The sequence below is a fragment of the Alligator mississippiensis genome, chromosome 14, assembly GCF_030867095.1.
Source record: "Alligator mississippiensis isolate rAllMis1 chromosome 14, rAllMis1, whole genome shotgun sequence".
In the NCBI taxonomy this organism is placed as follows: Eukaryota; Metazoa; Chordata; order Crocodylia; family Alligatoridae; genus Alligator; species Alligator mississippiensis.
The window spans coordinates 33980272-34007817 of NC_081837.1; the positions used below are offsets into that span (position 1 = coordinate 33980272).

Consider the following 27546-nt stretch of genomic DNA (forward strand, 5'->3'; position numbering starts at 1 on the left):
AGAAGGAGAGGTTGGGGGGAGGGAGGAGCTGGCAATAATCTGTGTAAATCATTAATGCCTTTTATTCTGGATGAATTCCCATGACCTTATCAAAACAGATCATTGAGAAGGGAAGGAAAAACCCCATGATTCCAAATGAGCTCTTTCCAGAGATAGAGCAAAAATGTAATTTCACTGGCTGGAAAGGTCACGTCCTTGTTTATCACGGAGGGGAAAGGAGAGCCCTTGGGAAGGCCAGCAGAGTTGGTCAGCTGGAAGAAGAGTAGGACTTTCTGCTGAGGGCGGATAAGAAACAGATTCAGGAGAGAAACAGGCTTTCCCTATCCCAGGTTTTGGAAAACCCAGCCCTTTATGGAGCAGCTGGGGGATGGAAAGGGAAGACAGTCAAACAGCGATCTGCAGAGTTTGAATAGCTGAGGAGTGGAGTCTCCAGACATGGATTTTCAAAGGGACTAGCTATTTCATGCATCCAGGTTGAAATGTTTTAAAGGGATTTGGTTGTCAGAAAGCACGCACTACCAACCCTCTGAGAAGCAGGGCCTTTTCTCAGGTGTCATCGCTAGGACGCTCCAAAACGGAGGCACCCAAATCACACATCACTTTGGAAAACTCGACCATGGGATCCAGGAGCAGTGAAGCCTATGGACAAAAAGGACGCAGGCTCCAGAGAAGAATAATGCAGCAGTTAGGATGCTAGCTTGGACCTCTGCAACATACTCCCTGCTTAACCTTTGGCAAATTGCTTATCCTCTCTGTGCCTCTGTTGTGCATGAGGGGGACAAGAACACTGTCCTGATTCAGGGGGTGCTGCAAGGATAAATAGGTGGTAACAATATGAGGTGCTCTGGGAATAGACATAGAAATACCTTGGATGGTTTCTTGTTCTTGTCTATACATGGTGATATTCACCCCCAGGTGTCAGGTTGGCATGGGACCTATGCCCTACTTATGTCCTTCCCAAACCCTGCTGGAATGAATTTTAATATTGCCTATTTCATACCCTGGCTCTTTGCCACCGGGCTAGATTCTCTGGTGATGTAGCTTATCATGGCCAAGGAGACTTCAGTGGGAGCTACATGCCTGAGGAACCTTATCCGCAGTGCCTGAATCTTGTGTTATATCACCACCTTTCTCTAGCACTGTTGCATTCACATCCCCTGTGGTCAGGAAGATGTTCTGAGAAAGAAAAGGGAAATATTCTTTTTAATAGGAGAAACAGACTTGTATTCTCCAAAGAGCTAAGGGCTACTCATGCTGGCTGTGAGAAATTGCTCTTGCTTAGGACTGAATTTATTGCCTTAGGCTTTTCCTCTTCCCTTATTCCTGCTAGGCGATAACCATATGCACATCTGAAACAATATGGTTTGTTTCTGCTATAATGATGAGAAATTTGGGGGGGCAGAAGGAATTGCAGAGTAAAAAGAGATGAACACTCCAATTATACTGAGACTTGCTCCCATTTCAAAATATTCAGCATGATGGCAGGATAGATAATTTATTAGAGCAACTAGGGGCATGTCACTCATTTGCAATACTGAGGTCACTTGGAGTTATTCAGTCTCTAATAAGAGAGAGGATCAAAGGCATGTAAACCTGTACAAGTCCTATCTCGTCTCAGTTGTGCATTGTTGGTGCCTCTTCTTGCTAGTCAGAATAGAATTTGCTCCTAAACAAACATTCAGTCTCTCCCGCTTCTTTCTTCCTTTAGGTGGTGAATCCCAGAAAGAAAATGAAGAAAAAGAAATACATTAACTCAGGAACAGTAAGTGATTGGATTTTCCTTTGGCATTAATGCCACCTAAGAATTGGTGTCCTAGGATGATGTATGGCCCAAAGACAAGCCACCATGCAGTCCTCACGTGTTACAAGAACAATTTTCACTGATCGGTGCTTTCACCCCTGTAAGTCTTTGACATGGGGTGCCACATAACAGCCAAGTGGTAGCTCGCAATCATCGGTCAGCTTTTTATGGGTGGTTTTCAGGTCTGATCTTGTAAACTAAGCTGGCCTGGTTGCTGTTAGATCTTGGGTAAGAGAGTTGTGGGGAAAATCCAGGCGCTGGGACTTGCAGTGGGCGCCATTAATGATTTTTTTCCTGAGTCAGTATTGAAGCCAGGGCAGACGTGACCCTGGACTTGGTTGAAAAGCAGAAGGGAAGGGTGTTCCTAGGAACACTTTAGATTTGTCAGCAGAAATTCAAACCAACCAATTTCAGCTGAAAATCAAAATATTTTGATTTGGAAATACTACACTATCCTTCTGTATGGGCAGGGTCCTGGGTTGTGCAATACAGGAGATTGTCTCCCATCTTGGGGAGGAAAGGGGTAGTATTATGAGAGTTCCTGGCCCTGGTGCTTTATAGGAAATGGAGGGGTTTGGGGGTGGCGGGTGGGGAAAGAAGGCAACTACACTGCCACTTAGATGATGCATTGTGGTACCGTTTCAGAATCAGAATATTTTCAGGTTTGGGGTTTTTTAATTTAATGAAAAATCAGCATTTCCACACAGTAATGAAACATTTTCATCCCCAAAAAGATTTTGTTGAAACCCAAATTTTCTATTAAAAAGGCCCTATGTGCCACCCATTGCCAGGGAACAGATTGGAAGGTTAGTTTATTCCTCGGGCCATAGATTCATAGTTCAGTCTCCAGAGCTCTCACACTAGCACCTTCTCTTCGCACCAAAGAAGTTGACCTTTGCACTAGCAATCTCTGAGGCATAATTCTTGGTATAACTGACTGCCCTCTCTCTTTGGCCCCAAGGTGACGCTGCTCTCATTCACTGTGGAATCAGAGTACACCTTCTTGGATTATATTAAAGGAGGGTAAGTGGGCTATTGTTTCTCTTCCTATGCGAGCAAGATGCAGGAGGTGAACAACCTATTTCAAGATGGGGACAGAGCCACTGACTATTTCAGGGCACGTGAATCACCCGTTATTTTTGTTTGCCATGTGCTGACGTTGACAGCATGGCATGAATTCTGTTCCCCTTGGTGCATCTAACTTGCACTTAGCCAGCCCCATAAAGGGGCATTTTTGGTGTTTGCACTGGTTGCAACTCCATTACCCCTGCACTGTGGACATGGAAGCACATGCAGTAGTAGGCAATGCACTGACTGGACAGCTATGTAGCTACATAATGCACATACCTAGGTATATGCCCTGGAGAACCAGGGAGAAGAGGACTCCTATTTTTTAGCCAAATAACTTTGTATTTAAGGCACTTGTCTAGGGAACTGGACCCAGATTCTGACCCAGACAGCTCTGAGCAGCACACCATGGAGTGTGCGTTTTCTTGGTCATTCTCTAGCACTCCTCTTGAAACTCAGCTGCTGCCTCTTACATTGATTGTTCATTGGAGAAAATACAGTGGAGAGCAGTACAGCGGAGAAACTTATGCCCTATTAGGAACAAGGGACCGCACCTTTCTGGAGCAACAGCTGTCACTCACTCTTTAGCTTGTTTGCTTCCTCCTGGCTTCACATATCCTCCTCTCTTGGCCCACAGGAGCCAGCTTCAAAAGGAGGGCTGCAATACGGCCTGACCTGTGGGGTGGTGCTGACCGCAGCGGTGGTCTGGGAACAGATTGGGAAGTCAAAAAGTTGCAGGTTAAGCCGGCTCTAGAGCAGTGGTTTTCAGACTTGTGTGGATCCCTGGGGTTCTGCAATAGCTCATCAGGGATTCCTCGAAGAAATGGGGGGTAACGGTGGAATGGGCTGGGAGGCAGTGCATTGCCATTGATAACTCGGGTCACCTAGCACCATGTCAGTCTTTAGGACAGGGATAGAAGTGATATTGAATCATAGAAAATGAGGGTTGGAAGGGACCTCAGGAGGTCATCTAGTTCAACCCTCTTCTCATAGCAGGACCACCTCCGACTAGATCACCCCAACCAGAGCTTTGTCTAGCTGGGTTTTAAAAACCTCCAAGGATGGAGATTCCACCACCTCCCTAGGTACCCTGTTCCAGTGGGGGGCTTTGCTGTTCTCTAATCCTCCTGGCCCATCTGACTACAAAACAGAACCACTGAATGTCAAGTGGTCTGTCTGGTTAGTAGAAAGGTCTCAACCAAACTTCTTGTAAAAGTGTTGAAACTTTTCTTATCCTGTGTACACTGGCAGGCCACCTGCTTGTGTGACCAGTTGCCAGTTATAACCATTGTCAGCAACAGGTTGTTTTCCTGGGTCATCTGGGCCTCAGTTATGTCCTTACTACTGTCACTAAAATCATGGAAGCAGTGGAGCTTGTCCAGCCATCAGTCACGTGCTGTGGGATTGCACAGAATGGCCTAGAGGATTCTAGGAGGGGGCATTGTAAAGCTTGGTCCTGTTGTAGCAACATCCATTTGTGCATAGCAAGCTGATACAGACTCTGGCCTCTAGTTTTGGATTCAGATTTCAAACAACCCAAAGTTTGGTGTATTCAGATCAAGGGGTTGGTGTAGGTCAAGCTCATTAAGGGCACAATGCAGCTCTGTGCAGAGAACCAGTAGGAGGCCTCGGCACTGTTCAGAGTTCTCAGACACAGACTGCTTAACGTGCAGAGACAAATTATATCCGGAGGCAACCATTCACAGAGCAGGGCAGTGACAGTTTCTACCCACTGCTTGAGTGCAGCTGAGCTGGGAGCAGTGCATTCATTCCTTACCATCACCTACATGGAAAGATATCTGTTAATAAACTGAGGGGAGTCCCAGGAGGAGGAGTGAATGTGATAAGGAGTGGAAGTGATATGAGAGGATTAAAAGAGTTGAATCTCACCAGCCCAGGAAGCCAACAGCTAATGGGGGATATCGCTGTCTTCACATATTGGAAGGACATGCTGTATCAAGGAGCAGGTTCTCATCTCTTACTCCAGTCAAGTTACATCAGTATAAGTTACAGGAGTTTTAGGACCCACAGAAGAGCAAGGTGGACAGAACAATGCCAGCAGTCACAGAATGGAATTAAAAATGGCCACATTTAAGCTATCGGGGATAGCTAACTACCAGGGAGGTCTTAACCAGACCGTCTGCTGGTATGAATCACATGTCAGGGGAGCCGCATCCATTTACTCCACCTAAGGATCTGCCTCCTCGTGCGACTGACAGAACAGAATCCCACTTTCTACTAAGGTTTTACTTATAAATGGGCTAGAAAGGGTGAACAGATGCTCTAGGCATGTTACAGAGAGGAGTATTATACATCTTAGGTGGTTATAAGCACATCAGTGAAATGTGTGATGGATGGTTATAAATCAGGGTTACAAGCAGCTGCCAAGCTGTTGCACTCTATAATCATTGTGTTAGGCATTTATCAAATAATCTATTAATCCTTTAACTGAGTGATTCTCAAGCAGGGTGACGTGGCCCCATGGCATGCCTTGAGATCCTTTCAAGGGTGCTGCAGAGTGCCATGCCATGTTAGCACTGTTAGGTGTGCAAACATGATTCAAGAGAGAAACCCAGAGATTTCATATAGAAATCTATAGTGTTAAAAGCATTCTGCCCTGCTATGGTCTGTCTGAGCTCTTTGCAACAGAAGAATTGCCGTGTTGTTTTTCTATAGTCAAAAAGGAGTGAAAACTAAAAGCTGGCATTTTCCAAGGGTGCCTTGAGTCTAAAAGCATTGTGAATCCCCACTTTAGTACTTTTTATAAACCATTAATAAATTGGTCCTAAATCTCCCAAAAGAGCCCTGTTGCTTCGTGCCCATAAAGGTAGACTGAACGAATCTCCCGGTAGAGCCCTGTCCTGCTCTGGCTCCAGGGAATTGGGAAGGGACCGTTTTGATTCTTCTCACCTAGGCTTAGAGCGGTCATTACAATGGATCCCTTAGCACCTGACTGGAGTTACTTGAGGCCAAGCAGAAATTTCATCCTTGCTGAGCACCTGGCTCAAGGCAGATGTCCTGGATATCTGCTTTTCGGGCCTTGTGAGCTCTGGGCTGATTCTCAGGGTGGTACAGTGCCAGCTTATATACAGCTTGATCTGTTGCCCACAGATGCAGAAGACAGACGGTGACAAGTCAAAACAGGCATCCTGCAGAATGCTGCCAGTGCCATCCATGCCCAGCCTTGGTGCCATTGCATATGCCATAATCATGCCATATGCCTCCTTGTGCTCATGCAAACCTATTAGCATGGCCATGCCCAGGAGAGGTACCTGAGCAGCTGGAGAGAGGAGGCACCGGAGTTCACAGATGCTCCTGACTGCCAGCAAGGCAGGCTGTACAGCAGAGCAGCAGCTTTCTGTGAGCTCACATTAGCATGTGTACGGAGAGCACTGAAAGAATGAGTCTCTTCAAGGAAAGAGGGTGCATGTTCCTATCCAGGGTCCCTGAGTCCATACTAATAGCATCCTCTGTCTGAGGGCCCTAGAAGGTACCGATAGACATGGGTACCCCATCAGAGAGGCCTAACAGCCAGAAGTCATCAGCAAGAGTGAGCCTGGGCCCTTCATGGCAGCCTTTGGCCTTGTTCTTTATATCTGACCACCAGCTGCTTTCACTTCGGGCTTCAGAAGACAGTTAGCAGGGAGGTAGATTGACATGGTAGGTTTGACTAGTTTGGCCCAGACCCCAGGGAAATGTCTTGGTATGCCAGTAGCACATAATTAGGAGCTCCCTGCATGCACCAGGGCTGGTCCCATGGATGAGTGTGACAGCTGCAAGTGACAGCTCCACTTTGAAGTAGAGGGGTAGTGGTATCTAGTAGTTAGAGCATGTGACTTGGGAGCCAAGACTCCTGGATTCAATCCCTAGCTCTGTGAGGAAGTGGTATGGAGGGGATAGAGCAGGGGAGCTGGGAGACAGGACTCCTGGATTCTGTTCCCTACCCTGCTGCTTGCTCACTGTATGACCTTGGATAAGTCGTATCCGCTTTCTGTGCTTCAGTTTCCCATTTGTAAAATGGGAATTGTGACACCAGCCCATCTCTGCCAAAGTGGATTTCCTTTCTCCTCTGCCTTCATCACTCTCTGCGATTCTCAGGGCAGGACTTGGAGCGTCCCACTCAAGCATCGCTCCATTGGCGTGTGTTTGGCAACATTCAGGGCTCCACTTGTGCAGACGTCCATGACATCTGTCACAGTTGTGCACATCTCACTGCTGCGCCCTGTGATGGGCTGTTTTGTCAGATTGACTATGGTCTCTTCTACCTTGTGACAACTATGTAGCTTCCTGGATTCATTTCCTTTTCTTGACAGCAGGCTGTGTGGGCTCAGCTCTCACTAGAAGGGCTCACACTGCTCAGATGGGAGAGCTAGTTGCATTAGATTTGCAGTGAATGGTCTTGGAGAGGTCTGCTGTGCTGGCCTGGCTAGATGGGGGCTACTTAGGGACATTTGCTGCATGTCATGTAGGGCAAAACATTTCTCTGAGCTAGATTGGGGGTGAGGCAGATGGAGCGTTGTGTGAGGGAAGAGGGGTGTAGGAAAGAGGTGTGGAGCAGGCTGCGTGAGGGAACGCACTGCAGGGGATGGGGATAGGGTGGCAGTGCATGTTTAGGTGGGGGAAGAGCAGGTGGGGGTATGTCCATGGGCCCAGATGTGGGTTGGGGTGCAGAGTGAGTTTGGCTGTGGATCAGCTCTGGATGGTGGTGCGGGGGGCTGTCCAGTTGCAGGTGAAGATCTAGGTGGGGGTGTGGTGCAGTGTGGATGTGGAGGCAGGTAGGAGTGAAGGTGCAGAACTGGACGTAGCTGAGGGTGTGCTTTCAGGTGAGGATGGCAGTGTGGGTCTGGGAGGGGGTAACAGTTGGGGTTGCAGGTTCCCATCCACATGGCAGTTCAGGTGAGCTTGGGGGGCCTGGGTGTGCATTTGGGTGTGGGTGGGCTCTGAGGGAGGGTGTGGGTGGAGCTGCAGGTTTGGGTGGTGGGTGCAGATGTGGACCCAGATGTGAAGGAATCTGGGGGGTCCTGGTGTGAGTGCAGATCTGGGTGCAAGATCGGGGGAAGCTGAGGGTGGGGGCAGGATCCGGGGGAGAGAGCAAGTGCAGGTATAGGTGGGGGGTCTGTGTGCAGGTGCTGGTGGTGGTTTCAGGTGGGAGTCAAGTGCAAGTTGCATTGGGCCCAGAGGGGGGTGGGTGTCAGGGTGACTTGGGTTGCAGGTCCAGATGGGCAGTAGGTTGTAGAGAAAGGGGTATAAACTGGTGAAGGAATGGAGGGGAGCGTGTAGGGAGATGTGATCGAGAGCACAGAGAGAGATATATGAGAATGTGCAAGTCATGTGAGTGTGCGCTGGAGTTTGGAGGCTTTGGGGAGTCTGCCTGTGCATGGGAGGGGCATTGTGTGGGGCTGTATAGACACGCGTGCTGGGGCGGGGGCATGCGGGCTGTGTCGGGGAATAGAGTTCCCATAGACACATAAGTGCCAACATGCCCTGTAGGCAAAGGAGATGATCCAAATACCACTTGGACGACCAAATCTAGACATAGAGGTGTCCAGAAAAGAAGAGACTCCACCCCATGGTTTCCACTTGAACCACTCACACACCTCTGGCTTAGAAAGGAACCCAGGAGTCCTGCCTTGCTGTTCTTTGTTCTGTCCACGACACAATGCTGCTTCCACCCACGTGTGGAGTATTTTATTACACCAGTGACAAAAACTCAGCTCACATGTATCCCCTGTCACCTCTGGACTCTCATCCTGGCATGACAGTAAGTTGATTGGCCTTCTTGCCCCATTTGGGGCTGATTGGCCAGACAGCATTAATGTTGGGTGTGAGTGATGGATACAAGATCAGCCTGCAGATGCCCTTCTGCCAAGAGCTCTGGCTCTTTCCATCATCTCAGCTGAGACATCCCAGCTGTCAGCCCCTGCCACAAACCAGCATCCACTGTTCTGTGACAAGCTGTGCCCTCAGATGTCCGGGGAGAATGTTAACAAGGGGCTGGTGCTGCCGTGGGGACTTGACATCTTACCTGCCAGACAGGAAGAAACAAAGCCAGTGGCAACAGGCTCTTGTTGCGTCAGCTCTGAAAAATGGCAGGTTCAAAGCCTTGCATCCCTTAAATGATGAGCATCTCCAAGCCAGGATGCTGACCCAATGCATCGGAGGGTCTTGAGGCTCTGCAAATTCAACACAGCTCTTAAAAAAATAGGGGTAGGGTTTGTATGCACAGGCTAAAGTGCTGCCTCCACCCACCAGAAGTACCTCTGGAACCTGTAAGCCAGACCCTCAGATGCTGTAAATTGTCATAGTGCAATCATGGTGAGTGGCGAGGCACCCGTTTACACAGAGGCCAGATGTATTCCTAGTGGGCATCTCACTGCACTTGGGCACCTAAGTGTGAGTCTATTCCACCCTGCGCAAGTCCATGAAAAAAAACTATGAATGCATCTACTTTTGTTATAGGCCATCATCTGGCCCTTACGATTGCATCAGGTTTGCTCTGTGATTTGGACAAACCTCTAATGCCCGGTCTTTAAATGTGGATTCTAACTTGAGGAACTCATCTGGCATCATTTTATAAGGACTTGATTTTCAGAAAGGGCTGAGTGCCCTCCTCCTCCCCCCCTACCATGCAGGAAATCACTGCTACCTTCGTGGCAGGTGTCTTAAGCTGAACAACGTGAATGTTGGCCTTTGGAAACAGAGCCTTAGCTAATGTAAAAGAAAACAATTCCACTGACTTCAGTACAGCCAGGCTGATCTACATCAGCAGGATGCAGATTTTGATTCTCAAGTCCTCCTGATCCTGAATGTTTTCAGCCTTTCTAAATCCAGGACTTGTTTATGCACCTGGGGGAAAAAAGGGAGCTTGGGTATGATCCTGAAGGGCCTGGTGCAACTGTATGGGTTCACTTAAAAATGCCAGTGAGAAAAGCGAGAGAGGAGTCAGGCCCAGTAGAATTACTCCTGACTTATTCCAAGTGAGTGAGATGAGAATCTGACCTGCAGGTTTTGTTACTGGCTATTCAACCAAACCACTTCTCAGGAGCAGGGATGGGGTGAGAGACGGAGCCTGCATTCATACAACAGTGTTGATAAATCATGGGGCATAACCTTCTATGCTGCCTAATTAATGTAGCTAATCAAAAACTAGCCTGATCTTATGTAACTGCTCCAGCATCGTCATCAGCCAAATCATGGGCAGGCCTTGAGAAGTAAGACAGAGCACAGGCAGGTACTGTGCAGGAAATCACATCCACTCTGTCAACAGGTAACCCTCATGTGCAGCCTCTGAGCTGTGTTGCCAGGGGTGTGGTGGTGGCCAGGCTGACAGCACATCTGTCTGCTGCTGTTTTTGAGCCCCTTTCCCCCAAGGGTTGGAGCTTGGGGCCTGTGCCCCAGACCCCACTTTTTGCTCAGCACTTTGTAACAGCCAGATTTTCAAATGTCTTATATTGACCCAGAGCCTCCATTAACTTAGTGAGTAAAGCTTCTGCCTGCAGTCCCATTTTTGAGACATTGAGATGCATCTAGTCCAATGTCCTGTCTGCAACAGGGGCAAGGAACAGGTCTTTTAGACTAAGAGTGTTTGAAACAGGGCATGTGTAGAGTTATCCATGCCCCATCATACCCACCAGGCACCTGAAGTATTGTGTTTAATAGTTCCTAATGGACCTATCCTCCATAAATTTGTCCAGTCCTACTTTGAACCTTGTTACACTATTGGCCTACACCATAACTTGTGACAATGACTTCCATGTGTGAACAAAAGCCATAAGATGGTAGCATGGCTAGCATGGAGGGATCTTTCTGGCTGCCAAACATGACACCCGTGCTCCAACTGGCAGATCTGTGTCTTAGCCCCCATGAGGCTAGAACTGCACAGTTGGAATCTGAATTTTGCAAAAAAGCAAGAGTTTTAAGGTTGGGCTTCAGTGTCAAGGGTGAAGACTGAGCAAAATGCCTCCAGACAAAGTCCCGCACTGCAGTAGCCTCTGCCTCATACTATCATTGTCACTTTTCTAGGACGCAGATCAACTTCACCGTGGCCATCGACTTCACAGCTTCCAATGGTGAGTCTCTGTACCAGAGATGCGGTGGGAGGATTCCCAGAACAAGGCTAGACCTCTGAGTTGGGGTGCTCAGTGGCTGTTCACACAATAAATGCTATTGTAACTTCTCTAAGAGGTTGCATATTTATTGCACACTTGCAAATTCTCCATAAGGTGCTTTAAAATTAACAGTCACTTGAGGTACAGGCAGCTTGATAAGTCCCAGTCAGATAGGGATTGGGTATCCTGCAAGGAGTAGTATTCAGTTTTCAACAAACAAATGTCCTACCCAGACCCTTTGGGCCTGGTTCTGATCTTGTTTGGATCAGTGTGATGCCAGGATCACTCTCCCAACCTCATTGGAAATACTGATGATGGAAAGAGATGAATTGGGGCCACTGGTCAAAGCCTGTGTATGGTCCCTGGGCAAATTCCCAGGGAAATCAGGAAGGGGCTGAATATCCTCTTGCCTGCACACACATCAGTCGTCCCCCCAGATGGCTTAGTGGAGTTATTCTCATTTGCCTGGTACATGTGAAAATCAGGCCCTGGCCTCACAGTGAGAGCATAGTTTTGCCCCCTAAAGTGACCTGACAATGTCCAGTTATATATCACACACCCCTCTACTGCTGTGCTCTCTGCTTGCCTCTAACTCTTCTCTGTCTCTGGCAGGAAACCCCTCGCAATCCACTTCCCTGCACTACATGAACCCCTACCAGCTCAATGCATATGCTATGGCACTGAAAGCAGTGGGCGAGATCATCCAGGACTACGACAGTGACAAGATGTTTCCTGCACTCGGTTTTGGAGCCAAAATCCCTCCAGATGGGCACGTGTCCCACGAGTTCCCACTGGTACTGCCATCCCCTTTGAGTCTCTCTCACACTCAGTCTCTCTCCCAGTGGGTCCATCTCAGTGCCAGACTGGCCCACTGAGCAGAGAAGGCCACTGACCTGGCCAGGAGGCTGCCATGTAGGTGCACCAAGGGAAGCGGATCCTACCCACATGTGAATACCCTGTATCTTCCTTGAGCCCTGCTCCCTGGAGATGTCTACCATGCTCAAGGCACAGACTATGGAAGTCAAGTTAATACCACAGCTGGGACCCCTGGATTCAGTTCCTAGCTCAGGCACTATTTTTGTGTGGCCTTGGCTGAGTCACTACCCCTCTCTCTCTGCCTCAGTTTCCCCATCTGGGAATAATGGCACTTGGAGACCATGGGGTGGAAAATTCTGTGCAACTGCTAAATATAATTACTATTCCTCTAAGCCCTCAGGGAGGTGGTCTTCATTTCCTTGAACACAACCCCTCCTCGTGATTCCTCTCAGTACAAAGGGGAAGCCCTCACATCGCTCTCAGTGACTCCCTCAGCCAGCACTTTGAGCATCCTTGTCATCTGATGGGGGAGGTAAAAGAAACAAACAGGGAAGGGGGAAGACGAGAAACCATTTCTCCCTGTCTTTTTCTCAGAACGGCAATGCTGACAACCCCTACTGCAATGGTATAGAGGGCATCCTGGAAGCCTACCACAAAAGCCTCAAGACGGTCCAGCTGTATGGCCCCACCAACTTTGCACCGGTGGTTAATCATGTGGCCAGGTAAAGGCAGCCAGTGCAGTGGGTACATGGCAACACCACACAGACCATCATGCCCTCTTAACTCCTTCTCGAGCTAGAAGCAGGGCCAGATGAACCCTTTAGTGGGCCCTAGGCAAACAAACTCATGGGCCCCAGGCTGGCCGAGACCCCCTCCCCACCCGGCACTGCTTGGAGCCACTGCTAGGAAGCAGGTGCCACGGCAAGGCTGGCAGAGGGGAGGGGAAAGGAAGGGAAGGGAGGCAGGTAGGTCCATTCACGCCACCACCATGGAGGGAAGGACCGGGGCCCCTCACAGCTCAGGGCCCTAGGCATGTCCCTAGTTTGCCTATGTGTTAATCCGGCCCTGGCTAGACATAGGCTCTTAGCCCAGAAATGCCTTGGCAAGCTACGGTATCTGGCAGAGGCATGTACAGCCCTGCTTTAACAATCTCAGGCCATTATTTCCTGTGGCACAGTGTCATCCACTGGCCTGTTGTTACCACCACTTCCAGCAACCATCCATGCGGAGTAGCTGCGATAACCAGCGTGCCTTTCCTTCAACCCAGAAGGATCCTGATTGAATGAGTGGTGAATCGCTCTTTCTTTGGGACTTGCACTGTTCCTAAAACGTGCTTGTCAGTGCCAGGAGTGGAATTGAAGTGTAGAGGACTCCCTTCATCTTGCCACAGACATCTTTAAATCTGGGAAACTAAACAGGCTACTCTAAACCTCTGACAGAGATGGATCCTGCTTTGGTGCTCACTGGAGCACTTCAGAGTAAATTGAGTATGCAGCAAGTTTAGCCATCAGGTCAGAGGCCCCAGGACTACTTCTCTTCTTACACAACAGTACCCTACAGCCCCCACTCCAAGCCTATACTCAAGTGAACATCTCCCTGTCCAGGTATGCCACGGCTGTCCAGGATGGTTCCCAGTACTTCGTATTGCTGATCATCACAGATGGGGTGATATCGGACATGGCCCAGACAAAAGAAGCCATTGTCAATGTGAGTAGTGGGAGCCATGCTCCTGTACAGTACCACCAGATCATTTCAGCATCATATCTGCACGTGAAGCTGTGCTTCAGCAAACAGTAGCTGCGGACCCCCATTGCAACATCCATATGGGTGAAGCCCACTCGCTCGCTTGCTCGCTCGCTCACTGGCTAACACCAATGGCTTATGCAGAATCCTGTCCCCTGTAAGGGAAATGGTTCATTTGGGTTTTCCCCACTGAACCTAGCTCCAGGTGAAATGGTTGCCACCCAGCAGTCCTCACAGGGGTAGGGACAGGGTTGGGAATTAGCATGTTCCTTAGAGATTTCCTTCACTCTTTAGCAAGGAAACATCATGCCACGTTCTGTCCTTGACCCTTCAGGTACTTCAGTCACATGATTGTACATGGACAGGCAGACACCTGAAGCAATCTGATGCCTTAGTTTTTCCCCTCCTCATTCAGGGAGCCTGTCCTTGCACTGTGTTCTCTGGTTGGTACAGTCTGAAGGCCCTGGTAGACATGATATTTGTTCCACCATATCAGTAAAAGAACTGGCCACCTATTTATGCCGTTTGTTGCCATAAAATAATGGATGATCTGTCTCAGAAATGATGGATCCAAGATGAAAGAGTTTGAAAGAGCAACTTCTTTGTCTTTCTGGGACAAAACATGGGATCAGGTCAAGAGACTCCTACCGCCAACTTTCCCACAGGGCTCAGCTCTCCCTCCCCCGCCCCCCTCCCTCCTCCTGAAACCCAAATCTCACGTCTCCCTCCTCCTCCAAGAGGCAGTGTCTGGCTTGGGCTACCTACCAACCCTTCTAATTACTGGGGTTCCAAGAAGCATGAGACCAGAAGTGCTTCCATGGCAGTGCTCTTCAGATCCTGGCTGCCTTCCAGCCCTTTAAATGTCCTGACTCTTGAATATGTGGCCACCCATAGCGCCTTATTTTTTATAGTGATTTATTTTTTGTAGTCCTGCAAATATAATATATGTCCAGGGCCCTGAAATGATGTCCTTATGCTTCACCTTCTGACTGGGTCCATCCAGTGTCACCTTCATTCTCCTTGCTTCTGGAAGCATTCTGTCACGCTGTCCTGTGCCCATGCCCTCCAGCGGGTAAGAGGTGGCCCACTCTCTTCTTTTGTACTCAGATAAGGAGATAGCAAGAGGAGGAAAAGTCACTGGTCGTGAACAGGAAGGGAGTGTCTTGGGGGCCTTGTTTGCCATGCAGCTGAATGGCTATACAGTAAATCAAATGTTCCCTATACCAACACAAGGAAATGTGTGATTCCTATTCATTCAGCATCCCACCCACAAACAAATCAGCAGCATATTACAAATGCAGGAAATAATTAGCTCATTAGAGGTAATTTCAGAGAATTTGTGACCAAGTCCATCCGTGGTGTAACTCCATTAAGGTCAACCAGGTGGAGCTGCCCTACGATGTCTGCATCATGATCATGGGGAGTGCTGGGGAGGAAAGCCTCGATCACTGTCTATGGGTAATAATGTTGCCAGATATCTGACCATTGCCGAATTTTGTCTGTTGAGGCTCAGATCCCTGCCTACTATAAACCAGCATAGCTCCTCTGAAGTTATGCTGATTTACACCAGCTAAAGACCTCTTCCATAACTGAGTATTGAAACCATCAAAGCCTGTGCAGACAGTTAGCTCTTTTTCAACAGGCACAGACGATGGAGGGTCATCTAATCATCTAGTACATCCCTGTCATACATTTTCTGTTATTGCCAGATGACTTGTATCCATCATATCTTGTCAGTCTGGTGTCTGTAGAGGAATCAATAAATCCTCAGCTTAATGATGCAGAAGCCTACTGCCCGGTGCAGAGATCTTCTGAAGATAAGTGCTCCTTTTCCTTAGACTGGTGTCAATCAGAAGTGACTCCTAGTTCCCTCTGGGTGCGTTAATGTGTTCATTAATGCACCATAGTTGCTGCTCATTACGTTTAGTACTTGCATAACCAGTTATTAAATCAGTGCACAGTAACTGGTGCTACTGCACAGTAGCACCGGTGCACACCTTCTTACTGACATTAACTGCGCAGTAGCCTAATACTACTGCTCAGTAGTGAATTAGCATGGGTTTTGCTTGGCACACTACTGTGCAATGTTATTAGGCTATTGTGCAGTTAGTGTCTCTTGTAGATGCATCCACTGTGATGTAAATTAACAATATTATCATATAAGTCACTGTGTATGAAAGCTGAGTCAGACCCAAAGTCATTAATTAACCCTTTCATAAATATTACAACAGCTCTTTTAAAACAATTTAGCTACAATATCCACCATCACTAACTGATGAACGGATGCCATATATATATTTAAAGCATTTAACTTGTAATTTTTCATACATTATGATGTCTGGAAGGTGTGTATTGAATAGATTTTGTTGCTCCGTCAGCTAGTCAAGAACAGAGCCGTGCTAATACTTGATCTTTTACTTTGCTGGCTGCTCTGGGAAACTGAAAAACCATTCAGTTGGGCTGAATAAACTGTATTGTAGACCCCAAACAAAACATTTTATTTTCATAGATTCATAGATGCTAGGGTCAGAAGGGACCTCAACAGATCATCGAGTCTGACCCCCTGCCCTGGGGGGTTTAACAGGGTTTTTTAGTTTATAAAAATTAGTCAAAAAGTAATTTTGAATTGAAAAATTATCCTAATGAAATATTTTGAAAATATCCTAATGAAATATTTTAAGTTGGGGTATCAAACATAGGCCTGCAGGCTGGATTTGGCCTGCAGACCTGCTCTATCTGGCCTGCCTGGCTGCAGGTGGGCAATGGGAAGTTGGTGAGACTGGCCAGGGGTGGGGAATGGCTTGCCACAGAATCCAGGGCCTTTGGACCCTGTGGACATAGCGATTGGCAGCAGGAGGATGAGCAAGGGTTGATACAGCCTCAGTTGTCCTCCGGCCACTTCATCCCTTGCCGCCACCCCTGACATACCTTTTCAGCTGCTGGTCCCACAATTGCCCCAGACTGGAGCTGTTGCCACATGCCCCATGCTGGAGCTGGTGCTGCTGCCACCTATGTCACCACTGTGGCTACCTTGTGTCCTGGGCTGGCTCCAGCTCCAACCCAGGGCACGAGGTGAGTCTGCCATCCCTCTTCTAAATGAAAAAAAATGAAACATTACATTTTGAAAATGCCAGACAGAAGCAGAATTTCTTTGCTTTTTTCTCAACGTCAGCAATTTGGTGAATCCAAAATGAGTGTGCAAAACGTTTCGGTGTCAGTAAATCTACATTCCTCTCCAAAGATTTTTGCTTGAAAGATAGATTAGAAACAAATCATTTTGACATATGGAAAACACATTTATGTTGTGCTAAAACAATCAGGTCCCTTGGATGTACTTGACAGTCTTTTGTGAGTCTGGAATTCCTCTGAGTGATAGTGGCAGATACGTGGTAGAAGTCACGTGTCATTTCGCTTGCCAGTACAGGAAAGATCATCTTGGGAGTTGCTTTGTGTTTCAAAGGATGATGCATTTCAGGCGAATGAGCCATCATCATTTTCAGCAATGACAAAACCTCCTTTCTTCTTCTTGAAGATGATAAATATACTTGGAGCAAACAAGGTAGTGGTCACCGACTGCTTTCCAAGCACTGAACTTGGCCATCTTCCTTGAGATCGGAAGGCATTTATCTTTTTCACTGCATCCAGTGTTGGGGTTTTTTTGTTGTTTTCTGGTGGTGGTGGTGGTGGTGGGGTGCTTCTGTTTTTTTTTCCTGGTCCTTTCTTCCATTTGAGTTGCATCTGAATTTCTTTGTCCTAAGCAGGCTTAGCTATACTTCAGGTGATGTTATTTTTACAGCAGCTCTCTGAGACTGCAGAGACACAAATCTGATATTTGTTATTATACTTATATTGCCCTAAGAAGTGATCTTGTGCTTTTTTATGATAAAAGCCAGTGAAGCTCTCACGGGCCAGAACAAAGGCGATGCTTTTGTAAAATCAAGAAGTCATCCCTGAGATATAATGGTAATTTCTTCCCTGACTGTAAACTCCTACTTGGCACAGGGTCTGTGGCCTATTTTGACTTTGTTGGGACCAGCAGTCTCCGCTGACTTTTTGTCCAATAAAGGCTGGATGCTTATACATCTTCTAGAAGAGGGTGTTTTGATTTTTTGTCAGTGATGACTAATGTGTATTGGTCTTTGGGTGCTGGCTTACGTAAAGCTGCAGCACTGTCTTCCTAGAAGTTTCATAGTAGTTTGTAACAGGGTTGGGCTTGTTTGCTTGTAGTTTGTCTGGATATCCCCTGCATGAGATTTTTATGAGACTTCACGTACTGATTGACACGGTGGAACTAGATGCATTTTCTCAGTTCTCTTGTTGAAACAACACCGAAGGAACTAACTTACAATCCCATGTCAGTGACTTGGCCTGAAAAATGCAACTCTCTCCACCTCCTTCCCTTTCAAAGAGGACAGTCATTTTTCACGGACCGTTCTGCAGTTTCAAACCGGGGGGAAAGAAAAAGAACAATCTTAGTCTTCTTTTAAAACAAAAATATTCTCCGACCACTAAGTCATTTTGTCTCAGGCATTTCCCAGTGCAATCAGCTGTTAATGACATGCCTTCGATGTACTGTACAGTCACGGATTTCAGAATTGCACCGAGGACAATATGATTGAGGTACTTGCTCATCAGCAAGTTGTTTTAGTGTTTATTATGGGATGTCTAGAAGTCAGGCAGGGTATTAAGTCTGGGGTTTTTTTTTCTGTTTCTTTGTGCTGTATTGAAAGGACAGGATGGATTCTCAACTGTTGCAAGTCATCATATCTTTACTGACTTCACTGGAGTTGTGCTGATTTATACCATCGGGTGTTCAATCCCATATGTATAGAAACCACAATGATGAATGGGGTATAAGCACTAAAACTGAATCATGTTTAATACAGGCTGGCTTTTGGATAGAATCAGGTCTCTTCATACATATGTACATACGTACATGCATTTATATATGACAGATTCTTTCCAGGAGATCTCCTTAACCCCTCTGAAGTCAAAGTAATCAACATGATGGCTCAGCTGCAGGCTTCTGCATTATCAGACATTTTATAGCTGTGCCTGGGTAATCCTCTTGCTTTATCCTGTAGTTTTGTCCTTTCTAACCACTGTACTTATAGCTCTGAGAAGTTAATGGGGATTGAAACATCTTGAAAAATGTGAATCTCTTAACTCTAGACCAAATGAACCATGGAGCTAAGGAGAGGCTTGTCCCTGCTTTGCATTCAGGACTGGTACTTGATGCCAGAGCATCCAGATTTAGACCTGTACTCTTATCATCAGGGTTATTATGTTGGAGAAGTTACAAGTTGAAGTTCACAGAGGTCAAAAATAGATATCCTCAGGCCTTGGCTGTAGCATGTGGCTGGGAACATTTTCTCCCTGTTTCTGTGATGCGCTTTTACAGTGTTTCAGTACATTTGAAGCTGTGTTATTACCCCATGCATCACTTAGCTTCTTGTTTTCACACAGGCATGCAAAACCTGGCATGCGTAACCAGCTGCTATGTACAATGATGCTACCTTTGTGCACCAGGTGGGCCTCAGGTTTGGGAGTGAATTAGTGAAGTACATTGTGTTTACTTTCAAAGCATATGTGATTCACTTTACATAAAAAGTACCTGGGACATACAAAGGCAGACAAGGTTCCTTGGGTGAATTTGATATCTTTTATTAGACCAACCCAAATGGTTGGAGACTAGTTATTAAGCAAGCTTTCGGGTTCAAAAACCCTTCGTCAGGCTAAGGGACATACAAATGCGCATGGATGCATATATATGTGCATACGCATGCATGCACACATCGGTCTATATGAACATGTATGAATTTATGCACATTCACTAATCTTTAGGTCACTTCAGATCCTGCAAAAGTGAAGTCCAGTAGTTTGTTCCATTCAGCTGTACCAGTCAGTTTTCTGCCATCATATTTTCAAGGTCTATTGCAAGGATAAAAGTAGAAATAGAAAAGAACCTTTCCTAAAAACCAAAATCAGAAGCACACTTGGGGTTTAGGGGGCACAAGAGCCAATGAGAAAATCTATGGGTTTTCTATCAACAGGTTACTCCCATCTGTGAAGTAGGAATTGGCTCTCTCTTCAGATGCACAACTAATGAACTTTGCCATGTGTATATATTTTGTTGCATAAATGCAGCTCAGACAGGCTACTCACTCTCTGTTTCCTAGCCATGAAGATGACATGAACCTAGATCCTCTGTCATAGTTGCAAATATTGCAAGGGATTCCAGCATGTCTTTGGTAGCCTTGGTAGATTTACAGAAAATAATTATTTCTCCCATTGGCTCATCCATTAGGCTGCAGAACTATGCACATTTTGGCGCTCAGTCAGTTGGTTTATTCACTCCTTGATTCAACCCATCGTGTGGCTGTGCAGCTCTCCAGACATACCTTGCTTTGTAATTGTGATGTTAGCTGGCACTCTTGCATGTGTTGATGAGCATGTTACATTTTGGTGCAAAGTGTGAACCAACTTTTCCTTGACACGAAGCATATGTTCTGTTTATCTCTCCTGGTAAGCTGTCATCAGATACCTCATTTTGGTCTGGTCCTCTGCTGAAATCCTGGCTTCCTTTTTTTTTTTTTTTTTTTTTACTGTCTTCTAAAGGATATTACTATAGTAAAATGCATATAAGGAGTTTGGGTTGGCCTTTTCTAGACAATAGGAGCATGTTTATAATATAATGAAAGGAGCTGATGAAATGTCAGGAAATGTAGAGTTGTCCTGGGACAGAGATCAACCCTACTAAAAAGCTAGCTGGAGAAGGAAAGCTTATGCTGAACTTCACATGGCAGTGCTATTTTAGCTGCCAAAAAAGAGAACCACTCCAGGAAGAGAGTTACATTTGGGCAGTAACCGAGAGGGTAGGTATGCTGTGCTGGAGTGGAGGAGGACTGTCCATTCACAGTGACAAATGGTATCTTGTCCCTGTGAGTAGCAGCTTGCAGCTGGCAATGTGACAGTTTCTTCTTTGCTCAGGAGTTTTGTCCAGACTCTGTTTCTAGGTAAATGTAATGAATTGTTTGACTGCTTCCAATAATCAGAGATTCTGAATTTATTTTGCAGCTACCTTGGCATAAATGCAGATAAATAGGTAGGCTAGGCAAATAGACAGTACATCTGGAAAAAAGCTTCTTAACGCTAAGCATATGCTCCTGTTTGTCTCTCCTGGTAAGCTGTCATCAGACCAGATGGGTCTGGTCCTAGGTTCAAATCCTGGCAAGTACATATGTGGATGTACTTGTGTGGGTAAATAGATAGATGAATTATAGGCAGGGCAGTAGGATAATCCATCAGTAGAAAAAGTAGCTAGGAATCATAAATGAAAAGGTAGATAAGACGGTTGGTAAGTGGATGAATAGACTGACAGGTGGATAGGATGTTGGATGGGTAGATACCGCTAGATGAAGAGGTTGATCTAAAAACCAATTTTTCATGTTCTTGGTGACTGCCTCAAGTAATCAGCTTCAGTTTAAAAATAATAAGACTTTATATTTGTTTGATGATTTTAATGTGTCTTCAAGTCTCTGGGATGCAGCTAAGACACAGATAACTCAATAGAGCCAGGAGATAGCTCAGCTCAATTACATTGCTCATTTCACTATTTGAATTGCAAAGGGGAAATAAAAAACTCCCTTTCCTCTGTGTGGGTGGTGTTTCTTTTTTTCCGATGTTTCCTCAGCTCTGCAGTTGCCTTCATCGTTGAAATACTATTTCACTTGCCTGAGAAATTTGCTGGCTGCAGGTTTCAGCATGTAGAATCGTTCGTTTGATTAATTTTCTCTTACCTCTGCCATGAGTTAGAGTCACGCTTCAGTGTTTGGGCCACAGAAGGCCATATTTCCTCTCTGTCTCAGTGAGGGATAGACTGATATAGCCTTAACTGTTTATTATCAGAAAGTACGTTGAATGTATTTGCAGTCTGTCAGCTTGATTCCCCTCTCATGCTGATTCTCTAAAGGCTTATGTGGAAATAAATCTGATTTGTGCTGGCATCAGAGAAAGAAGAATCAGGCCTTGTCTTGTAAATGAAGTTACGGGCCAGATCCCCAGGTTCCCTCCTCAATCCTGATGGTACCTCCTTGTAGTCCTTATGGAAACCTTACTTGGGCTCAGAGTACATGGAGAAGACTTTGAACCATCTTCACAGAGGGATAGTGATGGAGAGAGGGGAAAAAAGAATGAAAGAAGAGAGACAAGAGAAGATTAAAAGAAGAATTTCATTAAAAACCAATGCATGTGTTTTTAGACACATACACACATGTATGTATACACATGTCCTTATACAAGCACAGACACATGCACATAGGGGCAGAAACAATCAGGGTCTCTAACATGGAAAGACTACCTGTGAAATAATGAAGCAAATGAAGAATATCTGTAAAATAATGAATGCAAGGCAGGGCTGGGTGAAAAGGTAGCTAAGTGCGATGTCTCCCGTAACAGAAAGGCACACGAGATGGAGTTCAGAAATAAAAATGACCTTAAGACAGCACTCAGCAGCACTGCTGGGGTTGAATCTGCTTATTTGCGGAAGAAGCATGTGGTTTATTCCTGTCCTCTGTGCTGGCTTCGCTCAGGAGGGGCCAAGCACTACTTGGCTCCTTTGTGCTATATTTCACTGCCCAGTGCTTAACCAGAGAGGCCCAACACCAATATAGGAATGTGTCCTATGTTTGAAAGTTATTGCTCAATGCAAACTGGCCTTTTTTCCTCCTAGTGTTTGTAACAGAGAGAGAGAGAAATATTGTCGTCTTTGAAATATTCACACCAGGTGAAGTCCACCCTTTTTTGTTAATGACCTTCATGTATTTTCATGTGCTGGATGCCCCCAGCAGCAGCCAAGAGATAAGAGGATTCATTTTAAACTCTGTTACTAGCCGCTTCTTCAACAATATCCCAGAATGTTTCATGTTAACTGGAGTTATGTCCTAGAATACAAATCACTTGGTTTCCTTTCCTGGCTTCTTAGGTGGCCTTGGGTTAGTCACTTAACTTCTTTGCGCCACTCCAAAATAGAGATAATGAGACACTACCATGATCTGAACCAAGCCCCTAGCTCATGTATGCTACCCACACAACAGGGGGGGGGGGGGGTCTGCCCATAAAAATACAGGGAGTTTGCTTAGAAAAACCAACATGTTTTCAGGGCAGTTTTCAAGACCTATCAGGGAATGGGCTGGCAGAATCCAGAAAAAATAAAATGTGTATTTTCCTATAGCTTATTCCATAATATAGAAATATATTCACTTCCTACTCCATTGAAAGGATTCAAGTGATTTTCACAGCAATTTCTAAGGCTGTGTGGATAGGGCCTGATCTACAGTGGGTTGAATCATGTAATTCCAACAAGGTGAATTTAAGTCAGTCTGATTTGCGCTGCCAGAAGATGTGTCCCTTTATTTTGTTTGAGGGAGTTGATTCTGTCATGGTTGATGGGCTCATTCCAGCTCAGAGACTTTCAGTATGATACCAGTGCCCCAAAATAGTTGCATGTTCACGATTCAGAGATTAGAGAAATGGGGTCTGATTCTGCTCTCGGAGCAGTGTAAATCAGGATTAAGCCCAGAGAAATCAGGGTCTGATCTCACTTACACTGTTGTATTAAGGTAAATGAGAGGAGAATCTAGTTTACCCCTGGAGAGCAAGGGTATGGATGGATGCAAGACCCAAGATAAATTAGGTCTTTGTTTTTGCAGCTAAACTATTACTGGTGCCTGAACTAGGCCAGGTCTTGCAACACTACAGGCTGCGATGTGGACATGCCCAGAGACGGAAATCGGATCCAGTGGCTTCACTGCTACCTGCATTGGGGGAGTCAGGCAGGCCAGATGCTATTTCAACCCTCTTCTCCTTCCTGACCAAAGAAGTTTACTTGGCTTATAGGTGTCATCTAGCCATGAGGACAGGAGCCTCAAGGGCTCCCAGGGCCTTATGCAAAGTATTTGTGCTTCTCCTATTTATATGGGCCTCTGGCCAGAATCAGTCTCTCCTGCCTTAATTGGTGATTGTGATGAGCCCTGTCAAACTGTAAAATCATGGATCTGAAAACAGCTGGTTGTTTTTGTTGGGTTTTTTGCTTTAGTTTTTCTTTCTCCCTGGATCCCTGTAGGGGATTTTATCTGCAGGGAGATGGGAGGAGTGCAGTGTGAGTCGGATGGATCAAGATGGGTCGGAAATCAGAAGAGAACAAAAAATAGTAATTGCTTGCCCTTCCCTTGTGTCTTCTCTCAAAAGCACTTACAAAGGTTAATGGTGTCTACCCTGCCAGCATGGTGCAAAGGGGGTACATTGCAAATGAGAATCAGGCCTGTAGTCCTCCACAGTGCCCCTTTGTGAGAGGTCACTGTACTGTCAGCCCCATTTTAGTGCAGGGGACACTGAGACAGAGACCCAAGGGAGTGACTCCCTCAGGATCATAGAGAGCACATGTCAAAGCTGGGATAGAGCTCCACATCATCTGGGTCTTAAATCCATGACCACCCTTCATCCCCCGTCTGTCCCCTGCCCTGGAAGCTTCCCTCTCTGTTGTCAGTGCAGTACAAATGGGGAATGCCCACTATGAAGTTCCCTTACCCATGAGAAAAGCAGGTCATGACAGCACAGGGCAAGTTCCCATTGCTCACCACACAGGTCCACACATCCAATTGGTTATTGTTGGCAGCAGGATCCTGTACTTAAGGGATTAATGGTCTGCTCTGATATAGCAAATCATTGTTCTTACCAAGGGAGCAAGCACGAGTGGTTTAATATACTGTAGTATATATAAAATACAATATATATAATATACTGTAGGTCTAATATTAGGTAGTCCTATGAGTCTAGTTGTAAGCAGTTACTTCCTTTTCCCTCAGGGCTTTGGAAAGCACGTTCCTCTTTTTCTGATCCTTCACTCCGGTGTGTGGGGGTTTGGAGAAGGGCAGGGAAGCAAGCTGGGAGTACCATCTCTTAGCCTGGCGGCAAAGGGTTGGGGTTGAACTTCACTGAGGCCTGATCGGGAAACAAGTAAGAAACAATAGCCAAGAATATTCAAAAGGTGGCAGGAGTGAGCACATATAGAGAGAGTGACTTGCTCTGCCTTGCTCACATGGGAATTGGTGACCTCTAGAGCAACTGTTAGTGTGTGCATCCCTCCTTGGTGAGCCTACAACTAGCTGGGACTCTTTCTCTTCAACAGATTAGGCTAATAATGTACCCTGCCTCATGTGTGACACCTATATTGTTGGGAGGTGAGGTACCTTTCTGCCCCTAGAGAACATCTGATGAAGCTTTTAAGTGGGAGATCCTTACCTCTAAAGTATCGGGCCCTTCTGAAATCCAGCTGTGTCCCTGCTCTGCTATCAGTGATGTGCATGGACTGCACAGGGCAAATTTTGTAATATCAGCAGTCACCATTGTGATTCGTGCTCCAGATGGAGCTGGCTCCTTGGCCTGCAAGGATATCGGAGTGGCTGCTGAATGAGCCTCTCATATGCTATTACTCAGCCATTGATTATGTCACGTAATTTATGGTAGCTCCTCATCCCACGCTCAACACAGAATCCCATCAGCCCATAATAGATTGTATTTTTTTTGTTAGCAGATGGGAGAGAGCCTCATTGCTCTTTTCAGGCTAGCTTTTGCCAGCTGACATTCTTGATACATCAGCTCCTTATGGAGGCCACTTAACCCCTGCACCGTGCTCCTCATGTAGTAGTTACCTTGTGATGAAAGCCCGGCTGAAAGGAGGTCGAACACAGTACATGATTCCTCTGGACGTTGGGCTTCATTAACAGGGAAAAGAGTTGAGAGCAGCTGATTAAAAGCACACAGCAGCTAGCGGTTCACAGGCTGGAAACTCAGTAATTGCGGAGGATGGTTTAAAGCTGCTACCAATATTTGCTCTACTTTTGGGTGACTGGTTGCAGCACAGGGGTTGATAGATTTGTTTTTAGGTGGGCACTGCCATTCCTCAGAGAGATTGTGTAGAACATACCCAGCCAGATTCTGCCTCCTGGACGTTTTCCCCAGGAAATCCTTAGGGGTCACAAAGGCAGCAGAGTGACTCCTTTGCCATCCCTTCCCTTCCCAGTCCCAGTGATGAGTAGCCCTTTTAGTACCCCCTCTAAGTCAGTGTCTAGAGTTGTTGCCTCTCTTGCCCCTCTCCCCACCCAGTTACACTACTGGATCACTCAAATGTCTGCAGATAAAAATGACTGAAGACAAACCATATAATTATTGTGCTGTGTCCTGTGGATATTTTGAATCACTGATAGTAAGAATTCCCATTTTCATAAAGTGAGAAGGGAGTTACTTTTATTAGCATATCAGCCAGAGCTAATAGGAAAAGGATGGGTAAGTAGAGGAGGAGCAGGAGATGAGGCAGAAGCATGAAAAGAGAAGGGAAGAAAGGTAGGGAAAGTTGGGGGTATGGAGGGCAGTTAAGAAATAAGGTAGAGTGTATGGAAAGCAAATATGGAAAAAGTCATAAGTACCCATTTATCTTCCTAATGCAGGGGCGCACAATTATTTCGGGCAGAGGGCCACTTACTGAGTTTTGGCAAGCCATCAAGGGCCACATGACAGGTAGCCAGGGGCAGATATATTAATTTTCTAAATTTTTTTAGGGGCTGCGTCCAGCCCCCAGACTGCATTTTGCCCACCCCTGTCCCAGTGCCATCCTTGTAGCTTCTTCACCCAAATCCTACTCCACGGTTCTGAGTGTTAAAAGCACAGCAAAAGGTGAAGGGGCTTCTCCAAGACCATGCTACTGGGTCTCTCAGGCGAAAGGCAGAATAAATCTAGAGGAGAATGAAGTGTCCCTGAATTCCTCTTATGAATCACACACTCTGAAGGCACAAAAACCCCCCCTAAAGTCTTTAGAAATTCATTCTCTCCTCACTGAGGTCCATGGCCAAACTCCTATTGACTAATGGTGCCTTAGGGACTCAAGTTATCTGGCCAAAAGGTCACTTCTCTGCATCTGAGTATGACCCCATTTATTGCCCTTCCTTGGAGTCTTGTGAGTCTAAGGAGTACTGAAAGATAGTAGTTAACTGTGTTAGTTGGAAGTCCAGATAGCTTTGTACCTCATAGACCAACCAAATCAAAGATGTCTAGCATAAGCTTTTGTGAGCCCAAGCTCACTTCATCAGATGCTATGAAAGGACATGCACAGAGCAGTGCATCTAATGGAGAGAGAGATCTGAATGCAGGAGACAGGGAAGGGTGGGGAGAGGGGAAGTGCTCTATGTTCATAGGTACTCTGTTTTCACACTTTGCCTATTTTATTGGCCTCCAAAGTAATTTCTACATGAGGAGCAATAATAAAAACATACATCAGTAATAGGCAGGGAGCTGAGGACCTATGCTGGGGCCCTGTTCCAGAATGTAGGCTGTAACAAACTAAAAAAAGAGACTTGGAGCTAGGTGGGAGTTAGTCTATCATTCATGACCCAATATAATTTCAGTAGTAGCCAGTGCACTCTAGCGGGGATTTTCTACCATGCACCTGGCAGGGATCTTTGAGAGACTGTTTAAAAGATGCAATCAAATAAGATCAAATAGTATTGGTCAATTAATCACTTCAATGCAGGGTTACCTACAGCATCACACTGACTTAGATACAAAGTTTTTCTGTTGCTTTCCTGTTGCAGCTGGCATGTTGCCACTGCTGCCTGATGCCCATGCAGAATTCCCTGTAATCAGCTGTGAGTCATTAACACAAATGAAGTAACAGAGAGAGGCCTTTTCCATGTCATGGGGCTGAGGATGGCTGGTATGGATTCAAAATTATTATTCCACATTTAGATCCTGCAGGACAGGAGCCTAGCAGAGTCAGGAAATGGCTAGACACTGGAACATCCACGAGTGTGTTTAGATCAGAAACAAAGGGATATATAAATCTTCATGCTTCTGGGTATGACCTACTCTTCATTCACTGGAGATTAGATGGTGATTAGGTGGGGTTTTTTTCATGATTGGCCATTGGGGCCTTTCTTGTGCCTTCTTGTACTGCAG

General features: G+C 46.1%; 1 protein-coding gene across 4 annotated transcripts in view; it reads left to right on the forward strand.

Moving 5' to 3' along the window:
• Positions 1 to 27546, forward strand: part of LOC102576771 (copine-5) — a 151104-nt gene that overhangs the window by 107192 nt on the left and 16366 nt on the right. For 3 of the 4 annotated variants that reach the window (XM_006260045.3, XM_059717115.1, XM_019492606.2), the window contains 6 exons: positions 1709 to 1762; positions 2763 to 2824; positions 10892 to 10938; positions 11590 to 11771; positions 12388 to 12515; positions 13398 to 13500. In XM_006260045.3, coding sequence (XP_006260107.1) covers positions 1709 to 1762; positions 2763 to 2824; positions 10892 to 10938; positions 11590 to 11771; positions 12388 to 12515; positions 13398 to 13500 — 576 coding nt within the window. Of the gene's footprint in view, positions 1 to 1708; positions 1763 to 2762; positions 2825 to 10891; positions 10939 to 11589; positions 11772 to 12387; positions 12516 to 13397; positions 13501 to 23246; positions 23583 to 27546 lie in introns of those variants that run through there. The other variant, XM_059717116.1, reaches the window with a different exon arrangement.